General features: G+C 30.7%; 1 protein-coding gene across 1 annotated transcript; it reads left to right on the top strand.

Moving 5' to 3' along the window:
• The first annotated feature begins 14,896 nt into the window (after window positions 1-14,896).
• On the top strand, window positions 14,897-18,434 carry LOC107851245 (pentatricopeptide repeat-containing protein At1g60770). Its single transcript, XM_016696195.2, has 2 exons — window positions 14,897-15,241; window positions 17,002-18,434. The coding sequence occupies exons 1-2, from the start codon at window positions 15,005-15,007 to the stop codon at window positions 18,244-18,246; spliced, it is 1,482 nt and encodes a 493-aa protein (XP_016551681.1). The 5' UTR covers window positions 14,897-15,004; the 3' UTR covers window positions 18,247-18,434.
• Window positions 18,435-19,581: the final 1,147 nt, after the last annotated feature.

Raw genomic sequence — 19,581 nt, 5'->3', positions numbered from 1 at the left:
AGGTTTAACTTGAGAAGGAGGATAACATTTTAGTTCAGTAACTATGGCAAACTCCTTTAAACCAAAACAAATAGGCATGCCACAGTAATTTATCCACACCTCATCCATCTTATCTTTATTTTCATACATAAACCTATGCTTGAGAAGTTTTTACACCATTTTTGTTTAAAAAAAAGCGTTGTTGTCCTTCGGCAAATTAAGATATTTCCCAAACAGCTGTCCCTGAAATACGCATCCAATTTTTATTCTCAAAGTATTTTTCTGAAGGTGTCGAAAGATTTTCCCATGACTGACTTAACCACGAAATCACCCGTTAAATATATGGCACCATCGCACTATATTCTCATGGGATAATGATCAATGCTGAAGGTTTTGACCAACTCTTCGGTGGAAGGGCTATTAGCATTTAGATCATCTCTTTTAAACATTTCTCTTCCCCGTGTTCATCATATTCTGCTCCTGATTGAGATAACGCTTGTAAAGCAAGCTCATAAAGTGGTGGATATAGCCTAGCTGCTTCACTTGTTCCTTTACTTGGACTTGATTTGGTTTTTATTTTTTTGGGAGCCATATTATCTAAAATTAATAGGAACATAAAAAATATATTATAGTTAATTAATGCATCGTTAAAAAAGGATAACAGTAAATCTAACAAGCAAAACAGTAAAATAATAGTTCCAACAGATCATTAATCTGTTGCACAACGTAGTATATCAATTACAGCATACAACCAACCTGTTGCAGCAGATGAGTAATCTGTTGCAATAATATAAAATATATCACTCGTCTTTTGAGATAGATGAATGGTCTATGCAACAGATCACACATTATTACAACATATGAGTGATCTATTGGAATGGTTAAATAACCTGTTACAATGAATAAGTAATTTATTACAATAATACAATTCATATCACTCATCTGTTGAAAAAAATAAATGATCTGTGTAAAAGATCACACATCTGTTGTAACATCATCTATTGCAATATATGAGTAATTTGTTGGAACAGTTAAATGACCTATAGCAATGGCTGAGTAATCTATTATGACAATACAAAATATATCACTTATCTGTTGAGAAGGATAAATGGTCTGTGCAACAGGTCACACATCTGTTATAACATATGAGTGATCTGTCAAAATAATTAACTAACCTGGAGCAACGGCTGAGTAATCTATTGCGACTATACAAAATATATCACTCACCTATTGAGAAAGATGAATGGTTTGTGCAACAGGTCAAACATCTGTTGCAACACATGAGTGATCTATTGAAATAGTTATCAACAGTTAATATTGTTTAGATGTCTTCTAACAGAAGGGTCGTCTATCGCGACATATGAATGATCAGTTGGAAAAATTAAGTCTTGGACATGTCCTGTTGGAAGAGTTGATTGGATTTTATCCAACAAGAAGTTCATCTGTTGTATCAGATCTTTAATCCTATGGTTCATCCATTGCATCAGATGGTTAATCTATTGCATCAGATTTTTTATTCGATAGTTCCTCTGTTGCATCTAATAGTAAATTTGTTGCATTAAATGGTTAATCTGTTGCAACATATGGTTAATCTATTGCATCAGATAGTTAAACTATTGCATCATATGATAAATCTGTTGTATCAAATTTTCTATTCGATGGTTTCTCTGTTGCATCAGATGATTGATCTGTTATATCATATAAAAAATCTGTTGCATAAGATGGTTAATATGTTGCGCCAAATGAATAATCTGTTCGAAAAAAAATAGTGGCACGATTTTGTTCAACAGAAAATACCAATATCGCCATTTTTACCAAGAACAAAAAAAGAACAAATCAACCTAAACCGTTGTTTTGTTTGTATAAACACAAACAATGAAAATCAAACTTTAAAAAAATGCTACAAAAAATTATAATTCACTTCGAAAAGAGAAGGAAAGAAATATCAGAAATTAGAATTTTATTCAGATCAAATTTTAAATTAAAGCAACAAATATTGAAATTGTTAACCAATACTATAAGAGAAGCTGGCTCAAGTTCCTCATTTTCTTCAAAACTAAAAAGGCCATAAATTTTTACCTGTGAAAGAAAAAAAGGAACGATGAAGAATTCAAAGATGTTGTTGCCGGAGAGCAAGGTTGTCACGCCGATTGAAGGTTGAAGTCGAAAAGGAACTCGAAGCCCAACTATTTATCGTCGGAGGTTTAAGTCACTGAGGATTGAAAAGAGAAAAATTCTAGAACTGTTGGTTGGGAGAGAGTTGAGAGAAGTTGTCTCGAAAGAGAGGAGAGAAACTGGTTGATTTGGATTGAAGAGGGGTGTGGGTTGGGTTAATTTGTATTTTTTAAAAGATTAGAAAGTTGTAAAAATATTAATCAAGTTCACAATTAAGTTAATCAAGTTTCCTAGTGATGTTTGACCCTTTAAGTTGGTCAATGTCACCAATCCTTCATTCAAGACTTAAAAGACACATTTCCTTCAATTTTCTTATGATACATGTATTTACTATGGTGTCTTTGTTGATCAAATTACCGGTATTTCTGTAAAACATATATGAATGAAATAAATAACTAGCTCCATATAATATTACTTGCCCATCAAAGTAAACATGATATTTTGGTGCCATTTGGTCATATTTTAGCATGAAATTTTAAAAATGTATTTTTTGTTTTCGAAATAGAAAAAAATAATATTTAAAAATGTTGTGTGTAATAATAAATACAAATTAATCTTTTTTTATTTCTTGTGACTATGTGGAGCTGAACTGAGATATTTCACCTTATATATGACACTAGATGGGCACTATCCGTGCTCAGCACGGGCCTGACATATTAATTTACAAACAAATGGAGAGGGGAAGGAAGTTAAGTTTAGCAGAATAATAATTTTGCAATTTTCACAGCATCAACTGATGTATCTACATTAGCATCGGTGCGACTAATATCAGTACAATAGCTTCAGATTTTCACCCAATTTAGGGGAGAAACCCTCAGGTCTTAAGCGGCAGGTTTCGATCACCCTGAATAAAACCAACATATTTATGAGACTTTATCTTCATTCTAGCCTTTTATTTCAACAAATTCTATCCGATTCACCAAAGTGTAGCTACCTTGCCATTGAATTTCTTCTCAAACTCCAAGCTTTCCTCAGTCTGTAAGGCATATGGATAACAATAGCTTTCCTTTTTCCTCCTGATACATCAATTTGACTGCAATATCCTGATAGGCAGTTACTAAAATATGAAGATTTCATACTAACTACCACATAGAGTAGAGGCCATTAAATTTAGTATAACATAGAATAGAGCACACATACCTCGCTGAATTTTGAATCTTTTGCCTTGACGTGTACATTCTCATAGATTTGTTTACTGAACCAATTAAACAGTAATAAAACAGAAACAAAGATAATACTATAAATCACAACAAGAGCCAATGCAACAAGCAACTTTACAGATTCAAATTTTCTGATATACAACTCAACAAGGAAAATATTTTTCCTTAGCTCACTAACAAAATTCCAAATCAATCATTCATTCGCCTATTCTTCAATTCCAAATTTATTAGCTCAGGTATATATTCTATATATTCTACTCTTTTCAACCATGTTTAATAGGTTCAAAGTGTTAGTTACATTAAAAAAACTAAAATCAACACATTAGTTTTCACATCATAAAGATAATCCAATCTATAACCTCAAAAAGGGTAGAGGAAAATCACTATTTATCTAAATGTACAACTAGACACGGTAGTATTGAAAAATTCAAAGCGTACTGATTTTGAAGCAAATTTAAGAGGAAAAAATCACAATCATGAGCCTACAATCAATCATACTAGAAAAAAGAACAGATAATGTGAAATGACAGATTGAATAGTTTTTGGTAGTGTTTCAAGAGGTTGGTGGTACTGCAAACCTTCCAAATCTGTTTGGAACCTCAGATAATGTGAAATACCAAATCGAATAACTTTTGATAGTGTTTCAAGAGTTTTTTGTTGTTGTAGACCTTCTGAATTAGTTTTGAACCTTAAACATAAGTGAGCTAGCATCTATTCTTCAAGATAAGCCGACAGCTTATTCCTTTGGGCAAATTGTCAATATAGTGAACCAGTAGTTCACAACTAAAGTCTCTGTCTGGAAGAACGACGCCAAGAAGAAAAGGAACAATAGAAGAAGAACAGATGGAGCTAAGTTATAACTGCAAATAGAAAAATATATGTTGTTATAAGATTTGCATAAATTTTAATAGTAAGCAAGTATTCTCAGTAGTTTAACAACACCAGCAGTTGCAGTGGCAGCTTCTGTTCCCTTTTCATTTACCTCAGTAAATGACTTGTGAAAGATGCTATAAACATAAAGGTTACTGCCAACAATGGAGTCTACCATTTCTGTGAGGCCATTACCAGAGAAAGATAATACCACGCCAAGCCCTTTCAGAACATTAGAAATATCAAACCCAAATGATACTTTAAATTTAGGGGTACGAAATTTACTAACTCCAACCTTCTGATACCGTAGGTGTCACTCCAACAAACAAGATTCATAACTAACCTTGTTTACCAAATATGGCAGTCTGTCCTTGGTGTCAAGCGAAAAGAAGTACATGTAAAAATGATGCCTATCCTCACAACTTGTTTATACGAAAGGCCCAACACCTTGAAACTTTCAAAAGCTTTTACATATTACTTCTTCTTGCTAGTTTTGAATGGCACTTGGTTACTGATGCATCAAAACATTGTAATAAAATTTAAGCAAAGGGATTTTTTCTTGCGATTAAAGTTTATAAGTCAGTATAACTATCCACATTAAGGCTGCGGAGAAATATAAAAGGTCAAAAAAGTATAGTGAAAATGTATGAGACAATACTCATTGTCCTGGTGTTTATTAGCAATTTAAATGCATAAATGTAACCTCATCTATTCATACTTCCATTCCCAGCTAAAAAAGAGAGGTTCACACAAAGAAAAAGCCGAAGGTGCAAAATTTTCAAAGCCAAAAATATGATGCACCAAGTTCTATCTTTGCTAAAGTAGACATGCAAATCCTTTAAGCATAAACATTAAGCATGACCATTTATTCTACTTCAAGAATATGCCCTTTGCAAATGTAGATGATTAAGAAACTAAAAGTGTAAAGTGCGCAAACATAGAATTTAGCCAGAAGTATGAGTTGGAAGTTGGACTTCCAACTATACATGCTTTTAGTTATTATCTATGTCAAGTCAAAGTCCTTCTAGATACATCTTATCATTCACTAATGCACTTACAAGTAACTTGCAAATAATATCATTAATAAAAAGACATAATGTTATATAAAAACAAAAACAAACACAAACAGAACTCCTAGATACCTATGTTGCAATGATGGAACATGAAGAGATGTACAAGTTTATCAACTAACTACTCAAATAATGACAACCATGCTTCTACTTTAATTTGGATCCAATCCTAACAAAGTCATTAACTATGAAAACAACTTTCTCAAATTTACCTTTCTCATTGTTCACTCTAAACTTTAAATAGTCATAGCAAACGAACGACTAGTAGATTCTTGAATTTTCTTCACCAACTACTTCATCAGGTGCCAAGATCACCTTCTCATCCTTAAAGTAGCAAAAGAAAACTAAAGAAAAATAATTCATTAGTTTCTTCAGAACGACATGGTGCTCAGAGGATCTTAGCTTGTCATTGCTCCAAGCTTGCAGCGTGTCACCAATATTTACCACAAGTTCCTTCACATGGCAAAATATCCACCCACTGTCCATCCTTTGACTAACTTTAAGGCCACCCAATTCATCTTGATAGACAATTATTATGCAACTTATATCTGTGCGCATACCAAGACCTTCAACTTCCTGTTCTAAACTATCCACCTCACATAATATGAATATAATAATATGAATTTGAGACTAAAAATCAAAAAACAAACAACACTAATCAAACATTGAAATAATTAGAGTTAAACAATCAAATAGTGCTTTACAAAAGTTTTTCTTTTCACCAAACACCTTAGTTGTATCGATGTATAACAACATCATAATAGCAAAGTCATTTATAGGATCACTCACATTGAAAGAAAAATAAATTCAAGAGAAGCCTCCTTTCACTCCACACATATCAATTTACACAACCAAAATCAGAAACACAAATTATGTACGTACATATTTATTTTGAAATAACCAATCCAAATAAGGAAAAATTATAAACATGCATGTAGTAATTTTTCAAAAGAAAAGGAGAATAAAAACAACTATGGCTAGCAACGCGTAGTTTCTGGAATTAAGAAGCAACAAATTTCGAAAATAGGAGGAGAAAAGTCATACAAATAACAGAAAGCACGGTAAAGCCAAATTGAACCTTCAAGTAACCTATGTTGTAGTAATTTCAATCTTCAAATTGAGGTCTTTCTTGAAGAGGAAGAAGCGGGAGAAACACATTTCTTGAGTACATAGTTATTATCCTTTACTATCCTATGTAATAAGTCACAATGAAGTCATAATAAGTAGCTGAAGCAGGCTATTCATGGTCGACATGCCTGTTGCAGCTACTTCAATCTTGATTTTACTATATTAACCCTAATTAATTATTATAAGTTATGTATGTATTAAAAATTTTAATAAAAAATTAAAATAGACATTTATGACATTATTATTTCAGTTGTTTCAACCGTAATTTTACAATATCATTCATAATTAATTATTATAAGTCATTTAAGTATTAAAAAAATATTTAATAAAAAAACAAAATAGATGTAAAATAATAAATTATTTTTTGATATTTTATAAGTCATTTAAGTATGAAAAAATTAATAATATTTAATTAAAAAGATAAAATAGGCATAAAATGATAAATTACTTTTTGATGTTTTAAATTAACTTGACGTCTTATATGGGACCACTTAAAAATAAATTCACGAGTATTTGTTATAATAATTTTACTATGTCACCTCTAATTAGAAGAATAGAAGAAAAAATATTATAAATCACAATAATTAAAAACTTAAATTATTTAAAAATATATAATTGACTATCAATGCCATAAAAGTTGAACAACTTAAAATATTGTTATACAAATTTCATCAATCTAAATATAATAATATATGTCTAACTTAGAATTTATCAACCAAATAAATAAAGGTTTTAATTAAATGTATTATAAATGTATTTACATTATAGTAAATGTCTATCAAGATCTAATAAGATCTATCAAGATCTAGTTGATATGTATCAGGATTTGAAGTATCTGTCTTTTAGTCAGAAACTAGGAGTATTTTCCTCTATAAATAGAGGGATTTTTTTTATTGTATTCTCAATCATATAATATGATGATATCTCGTCCTAAAAAGAAATAAAGAAGTCTCCCCTCTTCTTTCTATCGTTTATTCTTGTTTTTACTTTATATTTTCTTATTCTTGCTTTATATTTCATAACATGTTATCAGCACAAGATTCTACCGTCTGAGTCTCTTACCAATTGAGATCTGTACGGTAAACTTGAATCTTTTATACGGTAAGAAATTGATTTAGACGTAAGGCTTATTTTATTAAGAAGTTGCCTTTGTTCTTGAAATACTGTGATAAAAGACTTCAGTAAATTGACAATCATACTTGTTTTTAAATTAATTTTCAATTTTAAAAAGAAAAAGTTTATGCTGATTCATGCATTTTTAGTTGCTCATATTAATGATTCGTATGACTTTTGTAAGTAGTGATAATTTTATTATTGAATCACTTTTACATTAACTCAATAGTAGTACTGTAAACTTACGTAACTGTATGTTAAAGAACAACTGCAAATTCGTTCATGAATCAATATGAACTAGCATTTCTTTTTATAGTTTTTTTAGATTCATATTTCAAAAGCAACGTATAGTTTTGTTCATTTTTCAACCCAAATTATTCAGCTATTCTCGAAGTCACAACTAATTGACTAACATCAGTGGTGATTCTAACTAACGAGTATTATTTGTTACTTGTATTTGTTTTTGAAGAGCAATATTGTTAAAGATATAATGATGGCTAAGACGATCAATTTATGTCTAAGACGTCTTTAAATGGATAAGACGTTGAGTTTGAATCTCAATGCATCATATTGATGATATAATGATGGATAAGGTAAAATAATGTGTATTTCATGAAAAGTTATGAAACGTGTCCTATTGAATATGCTCCATTCCTAAAGTGAATGCGATAGTAATGCATAATATGTCTGAAAGAAGACAAGTGATTGAATGCACGAATATATGCGTGGAGGGACAATATGATAATGATCATCAAAAGTGATGATATTTTTACATGCATATTATGATCATAAGATATGTTAGAGAAAAATTCTCTACATTATATGTATGCCTCGATTTGCTTCTGAAGTAGCAGTATCATGAAAGAGGTTATAAGCTATCAAAATTTGATAGACTTAAGGCACGATTATATTCCATTCCTGGGGAATGAGAGTTTCGATTGTTTCAATACAAATGTATACTTAATTGTGGTGGTATCATAACTCACCTCCGAAAGAGACAAAATAATTGAGAAGAGTTATTTTGAAATCTATTTTTGAAGTAGTAAATTCAAAAATTTATTCATGTAATAGTAAATCTGAAATTTACTAAAGAAAAAAAAATACATGTCATGCTAAACTTAGAGTTTACTAGTATAAAAGTTCATAAATTGACATGAACGATTGTTACATTCCGAAAATGTGCATATTGAGTATTAAACGTATATTGAAGAACTAGAAAACTCTTCATGAACTTTTAATGTTGTTTATTCTCACGATAAGTTGGTTGGACCAACTAATTTTGGGATTGGATCCCTCAAAATCTAAAAAGTATAAAAGGTGAATATTGATCCGTTCACCGATCATGTGATCTATTAAGATGCATCAATAAAATGATCACATGTACATTCATTGTCAACCTGCATTTGACATTCATAAAGTTGCTTTCTTAATAAAATTGATTTAACATCATAACTTTCAAATTGTATAATCAAGACAATTCTTAATGATGATAGTTTGGCATTGAATTTCTTTGATAAATAGCTAAACCATTACTAATTAGAACAAAAACTTCATGTGTTGGTTTGAAATATTATATACAATAGTACTTGTATGCATCAAACCAATAAATTATGATTAATTTTCCTTCAAAGTTAATTCTGAGTCAGGAATCACACGTTGTCCATCTAATAGTTCTAATGTACGGTATACGATTAATGAATATACCATGATGCACAAAGATGATTCCTCAAAGAATATGGAGGATGTATGTTAGTTTTCCTAACATAAGAGGGAGAATATAAGCAGCTATAAGGTGTGTTAGGAATTATCATCAGATCCTCATTAAAAGAATAATTCAAGTCATATGCCAGAAGCATTTACTGACTCGAATTTAATCTCATATCTAAGCTGCAAGTGTTCCTATTTTTTTGCCATAAAGGACAAAATCTACGCATACGTGAAGCGTGGTAGACCAATTGATTCCAAATAAAATAATCCTTAAAAAGGATAAGGAGCAAATAATCATAATAAGAAGACAATATGCTCTTGAAGAGCCTACGATAAAACACTTCATGAAACCTTATGAGAGGTTCAAATATCTGAAAATAATGAAGTGATGAGATCTCAAATTGTTATGTCATACTGTGAACCAATACGAAATGATATATCATCAATGATATCTTTGATACAATATTGGCACAATATTGTAAAAGATTACGAGGATCTGAATTCTACGTTAATTTAAGCATGTTGACATAGAAACATTAATCAAGTGACATGAAAGGATGCATCTTAGTAAGAGTAAAACTTATTTGATTTGCAGTCCAGACACTTGAAAATGTCACACACGAAATGTTGAATATTGTTATTTGACAAAATTTATATGAAAACTTCTTTAAGGATTCAACATATAAAAAATTGTGGGAAACTTATTGATAATCCTTATATTGTATAAGCTTATAGATTGAAAATTATTGAAACTCTTGAAGAGTTTTCAAAATAATAGATTATTTTATAAATTGAGAAATATACTGAATTAGATTGGTTATGAAGTACCATATCTTAGTGCAAGTGGTGCACTCGTGTATCTTGCAAATACTAGAAGACTTGATATAGCCTTTTCAGTCAATTTGTTAGCAAGGTATATTTCTGCTCCTACTAGGAAACATCAGAACAGGATAAAACACATGAGCTTATTTTATTCTAAAGCTGCAGTCTCGATCTTGTTGGTTATGCTGATGTTTGGTACTTATTTGACCCATATAAAGCTCTCAAACAGGCTATGTGTTTATATGTGGTGGTACTGTCATATCTTGAAAATATACAAAGCATTCTATCTAGCCACTACATCGAATCATGCTGAGATAATCGATATTCATGAAGCGAACCGAGAATGTTTGTGGTTGAGGTCCATGATACATCTCATTCGAGAAAAATGTGATTTGAAATATGACACTGTACCCACAATCTTATACAGAGATAATACAGCATGCATAACACATCTTAATGGAGGATTCATCAAAGGAGATAGAACGAAGCACACTTCATCAAAACTTTTATATACACATGAGCTACAAAAGAATGGTGATATTAGTGTGCAACAGATTCGTTCAAGTGATAATGTGATTGATTTATTCACCAACGCTCTTCCAACTACAACTTTCAAGAAGATGATTCACAAGATCGGGATGCAAAGACTCAAGGATGTTCTTATTAGGGGGAGTTAATACACGTTGTACTCTTTTTCCCTTACGAGATTTTGTTTCACTGAGTTTTCTTTGTAAGATTTTTAATGAGACAGCCTATATGCATATTATTAGAAATATATACTCTTTTTTCTTCACTAGATATTTTTCTCACTGGATTTTTTCTAGTAAGATTTTAACGGGGCACGTTATCTATCTAGACATTCAAGAGGGAGTATTATAAATGTATTTACATTATAGTGAATGTCTATCAAGATTTAATAAGATCTATCAAGATCTAGTTGATATCTATCAGGATTTGAAGTATCTGTCTTTTAGTCAAAAACTATGAGTATTTTCCTCTATAAATAGAGGGGTTTTGTTCATTGTATTCTCAATCATATAATCTGATAATATCTCATCCTAAAGAGAAATAAAGAAGTCTCCCCTCTTCTTTCTATCATTTATTCTTGTTCTTGCTTTATATTTTATTATTCTTGCTTTATATTTCATAACAAAATTAGAATTATACGTAAAGTAGAATTTTTAAGAATCAACATTGGGTCGTGCGTAGCACGACGTAAGTCGACTAGGAAAGATGTTCATACTCGGCATGTCTGTTTCAGCTGCTTCAACCGTAATTTTATAATATTATTCCTAATTTATTATTATAAGTCATTTACGTAATAAAAATTTTAAAATAAACACTTATGACATTACTGTTTCAACCGTGATTTTACCATATCACTCATAATTAATTATTATAAGTCATTTAAGTATTAAAAAGTTAATATATTTAATAAAAATAATAAATTAGTTTTTGATGTTTTTATAAGTCATTTAAGTATTAAAAAATTAATAATATTTAATTAAAAAAGATAAAATAGGCATAAAATGATAAATTATTTTTTGATATTTTAAATTAACTTGACGTCTTATATAGGACCACTTTAAAAAAATTCATAAATTTTTGTTATAATAATTTTACTATGTCACTTCTAATTAGTATAATAGAAGAAAAAATATTATAAATCACAATAATTAAAAACTTAAATTATTAAAAAAAATATAATTGACTATTACAGACACAAAAGTTTGAACAACTTAAAATATTGTTATGTAAATTTCATCATTCTAAATATAATAATATATGTCTAACTTAGAATTTATCAACCAAACAAATGAAGGTTTTAATTAAATGATAGAATTATACATAACGTAAAAATTTTAAGGATCAACATTGGGCAGTACGTAGCACGACGTAAGCCGACTAGTATAAGTATATAGTTGCTGGTAAACACGTGGATGTAAAACTCTTCCACGTGTTCAACCACCAATTAAAAAGGACCACAAAATGCAATAAATTTAAATTGTCCAATGTACATTTTCTATAGCCTAATGTACAATACTTATATATTATGATAGTCCAGGGCTGAATGATACCATTATACAATGTTGTTGGTATAACTCTATAATGCAGTGATGTTTCCTTTTCTTGTTGGCTTATACAATAGAAATAGAGAATGTCTTATCTTATTCTTTTATTATAAACTAGTGAAATTGTATACGCTTCGCGCAGTTATATTATTAATGAAGAATTAATTGAAAATACCATTCATTCAACTAATTAAACTAATAAATTTAAAGGTTGTTCGTAGAAAGGTCTCATGTCTTCTTGTAATCTCTCTCTCTCTCTCTCTTTATATATATATATATATATATATACTGGTTTAACCACACGTGTCTCGCACGTGTAACGTTTATTTACTTAAAATTAATTAATTTTATCTATTACGGAGATTTTTAATAAAGTGCAAAAGTTCAAATCACTTTTTAAAAATCTTTCACGCTTTAATATAATAATGTAAATATAAACATATACACATATATGTTTTACCACCAGATGTTTCAAGTTGTTGATGGATCATTACTTTTGCGTTTGCCATATAGTACCTCTTTCTCTTGTTGCCGAGCTAAGAGAGATGCATCAATTTAAAGCTTTGTTGTGTTACAATTATTTTTTTTATTTTAAAATCTCTCCTTATTTTTAAAGTCAAATCTTTACAAAATCATTGATTATATTCTTATTACATACTTAATACTTTTAAAAATCTGGTATTTCTTACATTTTCCTCATTCTAATAGTTTTATATTTTCTTTTTTAGATTTTTCAAATCTATTAAAAAACAAATTTAGTTGATTTAGAATTCTTAAAATAATGAAAAAAATATCAGTTGTCATTAATTATGATGACTTCTAATAAGGAAAGATTTTACCATAAATATATTTAATTAATTTTTATCTCTTAAATTAGGAAAAAATATTGAAATTCTGATGACTTCTAATAAGGAAAGTTTTACCATAAATATATTTAATTAATTTTTAACTTTTTAAATATTAGAAAAAAATAGTACAAAGACAATTTTGTCTAAAGTAAGGACTTTTAATGAAGGGCAAAAAGTTCAAACAACATTTTTAAGACCCTTCACACTTTTAATATATTATAGATTATAGATATAGATATAGATATAGATATAAATATAATGTTTTAAAAATAACTTTTTATCAATTGCATGTTCATTTTGGAAAAAGATACAAATGCTACTATATGATATCCTACTTAAGAAAATGGCTGAATATTTTTTTAAAAAAATTCTGCATAAATAATTCACAATACTCATAATTAAGATTTCTCTTAATAATCTCTAAATGTTATCATAAGTTACAAAGCAGAAAATATATGCACTATTAACTATGTAATCCTAACACTCTGCAATTAAAGAGAAAATGAATATTTATGTGTACTAACAATTTGAATATCAAAAGCAATATTTGTAATGAACTAAAAGTCAAATTTCTCCAGTACAAAAGGTGCATATAGCCACGGTCATATTTGTCTAAATTAGATTATGCCAAATCAGCGGTTGTGTATCAAATGGTAACGGCTAAACATCTCTGTTTTTAGATTTTATCGTCTAATTGAAACAGAAGGTGTTGCGGCAACTGATGAGTAGGAGCTACCTTTTAATTAGTACACTGCTTACTCATAATATTTCCAATATGATAGCGAAAAATAAATACCGTGAAGAACACTAAAAACTTCATTGATCTCCTCATGAAAATATAAACTTCATCAGAATTCTAAGACGAATAGTTAGAACTTGAAATGCAAAATTTAAAATAAAAAACTCAAAACTTCATCAATCTCCTCATGAAAATATGAATTTCATCATAATGCTAAGATGAATGGCTAAAACTTAAAATGCAAAATTTAAAATAAAAAGTTGAATACCTTGTTTCTGATTGAAGAAATGGATGATGTTATGTCCATATTATCAATATTTGTTACATTGACAAACTTCCTGCAGATATCATACAATAAAAATGAAATGGGAATCACTAACACAAAATTAAATAAATTAGACGCATGATAAAACTCAAAAAGAAAAGAAAAGAATAATATTTAGAGATTAAAAACATAATTTGACATTCATCCATTACCTATAAATAAAGAGTCAATGTGAATTTATGAGAATAGAAAAAATGGGGGAGATGGAAAGATTTTAACTCACATGAATTATAACATTCATTAAAATTCAATACATACATTAAAATATGTTTAAGAGAATTTAAGAGTTATCTTTTGTGAGATAGTAGCTTTTGAGTTTTTTAATACATAATATATTAATTTAAAAGAATAAAAATTTCAAAAAAAAAAAGAGATAATAGATAAATAGGAATGGAGGTCATAGAGAGGTGTTACATCATCCTCGTTGTGACCTTCCTTAATATTATATATAGATTGTGAGATAAATAATCATGAAATCAATTAATGTCTTTAAATAATCCTACATTATATTTGTTTCTCTTGTCTCTTGTACCAAACTGCCATGACAATAAAGATAACTAGGAAAATATAAAAACATAATTGTCCTATCCCAATTTATATGACTCGTTTTACTTTTTAGTCAATAATGACATATTTTTATAAGTATTTAGTAACAATTTAATTTTAAAATACCGATTTTATCACTAACGAAATGATTTATAGTCAAACGAACATCGATGATTTATTTCATACTATAAATTTCAAAAATCTTTTTTCTTTATTAAACTTTGTATCAAATCAAACTAACTCATATAAATTGGGACGGAGGGAGTAATTAAAAAAGAAAAATGTAGGATTGTAGTCCTATTGGGCTTTGTACTAGGCCCAAAGTGTAACCGGTTTCATTTTCAAAAGCCCATTTACGATTTTCACATTCTCCGTTCATCTTCCTCACCTTACCTACCTAGGGTTTATCCCAAAACCCCCAAATCACAGCATAACAAAGAAAGCATCAAAATGACGTCGTTTATTCAGAAATTCTCATTGAAAACGAAGAACATTGGTAAAAGATCTACAAAAAAATACTTAGAAAATGCACTTTACAAAGATCTATTCAAGGAAGGAAGCGAAGAGAATCACGTTAGGAAAAATGTGAATCAGTTTTTGAAATCACATAAAAGTGCTTATAAATGGGAAGTTGGAAAGTCCATTAAAGTATTACGTCAACGCAATTTATACGCTCCAGCACTCAAGGTTTGATTGATGATTTTTTCATTTGCATTTCTGTACTGCAATTCTTGTTTATCATCTTCGAGATTGTATGCGTAGACTGTAAAAGGTTGTTGATTTGAAAAGTACATTTCCTCATTTGGAGGTTTTGTCGTTTTGGGGATGGTTGTTACCTATTCGTATTGCGTTGTTAGTTTAAATACAATATATTTGTTTTTATTACTAAAAAAGCAACATCTGCGGAGGGTAGAGTGTACTCAGACATTACCCCTATCCCATGGAGGTAGAAAGACTGTTTCGCAAATGCAGTAAATCAAAGTAGGTATGGAAAGGAAAACGACACCAAATTAAAACGTAGCAACTAGTCTCAGGTTCAAATCCCACGAGAGACCAAAAAAAAAACCACGAGGTGATTCTTCCCATTGGCCTAGATATGACAAGGCAAGTGCTTTAGAAATTCACAGGTTGAATACATTAGTCTTTCGAAACAAGAAGGAATATAAATGAAAAAAACTAGCTAGACTTCAAAACTTAATTTCAGGTAACATCCTGAAATCAGGACTCACCTGCTGATCAACATCCATCTGCTTCACGACTTTCTTTCCTGCAATCAATTAGAAAATTGCGGTTAGTGTTATGTTTGTGGGCCTGACTGCGGGAATGGCTGGGGGCGAAAGACCCATGCTATGGATGAAATCTGCTAAGTAATATTGCTTGGAGCACATCGTACGATGTTATTGAACACCTTTTGAATTGCACCAACAAGGCACCTTTAGATTGCACCTCTCCATTTATTGTCTATAAAATTAAAGGTCTTGCATGCCTCAAATTTTAGACACCAAAAACACTGAAATTTGAAAAAGTTTCTCCTCTCATTTCTGCATTATTTTCAAAACAAAGTAAGTGTTGTGGGATCTGCTCCGCCATTTGAGTTCACCAAAGTTCTGTAAATTGAAGTGCCGCTTTTACAGCATATTCTCTCTTTCTATCCTGAGACAAGCAAATTATGGGCTCGGGATAAATTTATGTTTCTTCTACTTTCTGACTTTTTGATTACGAACACATGGTTAGTAACAACCTAAAACAGTAGTCTAGGATTAGGATTTTCTGCTGCCTATATAAACATGACTTACTTGGTGTATTAGTATCATTTTTCTTGAGAAATAATAAGAGTTAGTGACTGGTCGTGCATAAAAATTCATGCATATTCTATCTTACCTCATAAAAATAGGTATCTGAACTTGATTAGTCGCTTTACAGTTCATGCATATTCTAGTTTACCTTGATGTTGGAAATTCAAGGACCATGTTTGCCTTTCACCCATTATTCCCTTTTGAATAGATTTATCTTTGGCTGTTGTCCTTGCATTCCTCCGGTCATGTTGAACAACTTATATTGCAAAGATAGTTTTCCTTGCCGTGGTTTTGACCGAGCTTATTTTCCTTTCTAAGTTTAAAGAAGATTTTGAATCAGCAAGCGAAGGACTGCCAGATTCAGAGTTTATTCTCATATTAGCTTTCTGTGGCAGCTTTGCATAAAAAAGTGAATAACTGCTTAAGGGATGATACCTTAATGCAACACATATTTTAAATCACTATCTAAGAAATCCAAAAAGTTGATTCATTTTATCTCGTAGATCTTATTACGACAACGGAGAATTTTAATTAGAATTGTTATGTACTTAGTACTATAAGGTGTGACTTGAAAGCAAGTAAATTTTTTATGGTTCCTCCATTTTCTTTTAGCAAAATGAAATGTTTAAATTTGCTAGTTGCCATGTGCAGTTATCAGAAACAATGGAAAAAAGGGGCATGAACAAGACCATCAGTGATCAAGCTATACATCTAGATCTTGTTGCCAAGAGTAAAGGGATTGGAGCAGCAGAGAGCTATTTTATGAATCTCCCAGAGACATCGAAAAATCTTCTCACTTATTCTGCTCTTCTGAACTGCTACTGCAAGGAATTAATGACTGAAAAAGCTGAGGCTTTGTTGGAAAAATTGAAAGAACTTAAGTTAGATTTAAGCTCCATGCCTTACAACAGCTTGATGACTCTTTACACAAAAACCGGGCACCCAGAAAAAATTCCAGCCATTATTCAAGAAATGAAGGCGTATGATGTTATGCCAGATTCTTACACCTACAACGTCTGGATGAGGGCTCTTTCCTCCGTGAATGACATTTCTGGGGTTGAGAGGGTTATTGATGAAATGAAGAGGGATGGACGTGTTGCTGAAGATTGGACTACATATAGTAATTTGGCGTCGATCTATGCGGATGCTGGCCTAAATGATAAAGCAGTGAAGGCACTCAAGGAACTGGAGAAGAAAAATGTATGCCGCAATTTGACTGCTTATCAGTTTCTGATCACACTGTATGGCCGTGTTGGAAGCTTGCTTGAAGTATATCGTGTATGGCGTTCTTTGAGGCTTGCTTTTCCCAAAACAGCAAACATAAGCTATCTTAACATGATCCAAGTTTTGGTGAACTTGAATGACTTACCTGGTGCTGAGAAATGCTTCAAGGAATGGGAGTCTGGACACCCAACTTATGACATACGTATAGCAAATGTGCTTATAGGAGCTTACACTAAACAAGGTTCCCTGGAGAAAGCTGAACAGCTTAAAGAACGAGCCCGAAGGAGCGGAGCTAAGCCCAATGCAAAAACATGGGAGATTTTCATGGATTATTATCTGCAAAATGGGGATATCAAATCAGCAATTGATTGTGTTGACAAAGCAGTTTCAATTGGAAGGGGTGATGGTGGCAGGTGGCTTCCATCATCTTCCTTCGTAACAAAATTCATGAGTCATTTCGAACAAAATAAAGATGTCGATGGTGCAGAGCACTTTGTGGAAATTTTGAAGAAGTCTAAGGATGAGCTGGGGGTTGGCATATTTGAATCCTTGTTAAGAACTTATAAAACTTCTGAAAAAACAAGTCCTATCATGCGTCGGCGGATTAAAATGGAGAACATAGAGCTGACCGATGAAGGTAAAAGATTGCTCGATGCCATCTCGGTTGAGTGAGATCATTTATAAGGTAATTGACATGTCACAAACTGAAATGGAGATATGAGTTTTCATCATGTTGCTGTAATTGGGATCATTTATAGTTCCTGAATACTAATAAAAAGAAAGTTGACACTGGAAACTAATCTGCCATATTATGTCCTTTATTTTTGAAAAGTGTCATCAAGCTGTTGTGTTTTTCTTAATTTGATTAGACTTTCTAGCTGCTTACTACGCCTTGCTTTTGTATACCGCTTTAGTGATGACAAAATTCTAATGATCTCCACTCTTCACTTCTCCACTTCTTTCTCTTTATTTGGTTTTCTTGTTTGTTGCAACAACAACAACATAACCCAGTGTAATTCCACAAATGCGATAGTGTGGTCTGGAAAGGTTAAGTGTACACAGATTCCCCCCAAGATAGAGAGACTATTTATGATTGAGTCTCAGTTTAAATAAAGCATGTGAAACAGTTTGCAGAAAGGGGATATAGATATGGGGCCAATAACAACAAAACAATGCAAAATAATGTGAAATGGAGAATATCACACAAGAAACATGAGAAAGAACAATAACAACAACAAAATCATGCAATAATTGGGGCTCCTTGTTCGTCGGATCAGAGTAAATTAAATTGTACACTGAACTATGCCATGCACTTCTCGCATATTTTTATGATAGAACTAAAGGAAGGTGAAGAAAAAATGTAAGTATTATTAACATTTGATTGTATTAGCTAAAATCAAACTGTGATACTATGAAAGCTACTAGTAAAAATATTAAATTCCAAGCAAGAAAATTAAAAAATTCAACAAAACACCGAAAATACGTAAAATAAGTAAAGTAATCTGAAAAACAGCTTAAAACCTAATAATTAAAAGTAGAAACAATACTTGATAAATCCTGAAGCATGCTTACTAGTATGATTTCATATCAAATGCATTCAGTAATTTTACTTAGGAAGTTTAGAAATTACCTTATTGGAGATCTGGTCGCCCATACAACAGGGTTTAAGGTGGTAGAGAGGTTGTTTTCGATAAACTTTTGATTTAAGAAAAACATACGATTTAGAAAAAGATGTAACTGATGTGCAAGAGGTAACGAGTAATATAATATATAGTAACAAAATAATCCTACAGGTGATCTATCCGAAACATATATCAACAACAATCTAAGAATAAGAAACTACAAGTGGACCATGAATTAGTTCAATCAATATAATTTAAATGGAAGATTTTTTATTTTTTTTTTAAAAGTATCGATTGAAAAGTAGTAGAATTTGCTAGTGTAGTATTAGTTCAATCAATGTCTATGTAAGATTGGTTATAAAAATAAAAGTATAGATTGGAAAAA

The sequence above is a fragment of the Capsicum annuum genome, chromosome 12 (assembly GCF_002878395.1).
Source record: "Capsicum annuum cultivar UCD-10X-F1 chromosome 12, UCD10Xv1.1, whole genome shotgun sequence".
Taxonomy (NCBI): Eukaryota; Viridiplantae; Streptophyta; class Magnoliopsida; order Solanales; family Solanaceae; genus Capsicum; species Capsicum annuum.
The sequence above is the reverse complement of the archived record's forward strand: the minus strand, read 5'-3'. Positions and strand labels throughout refer to the sequence as shown.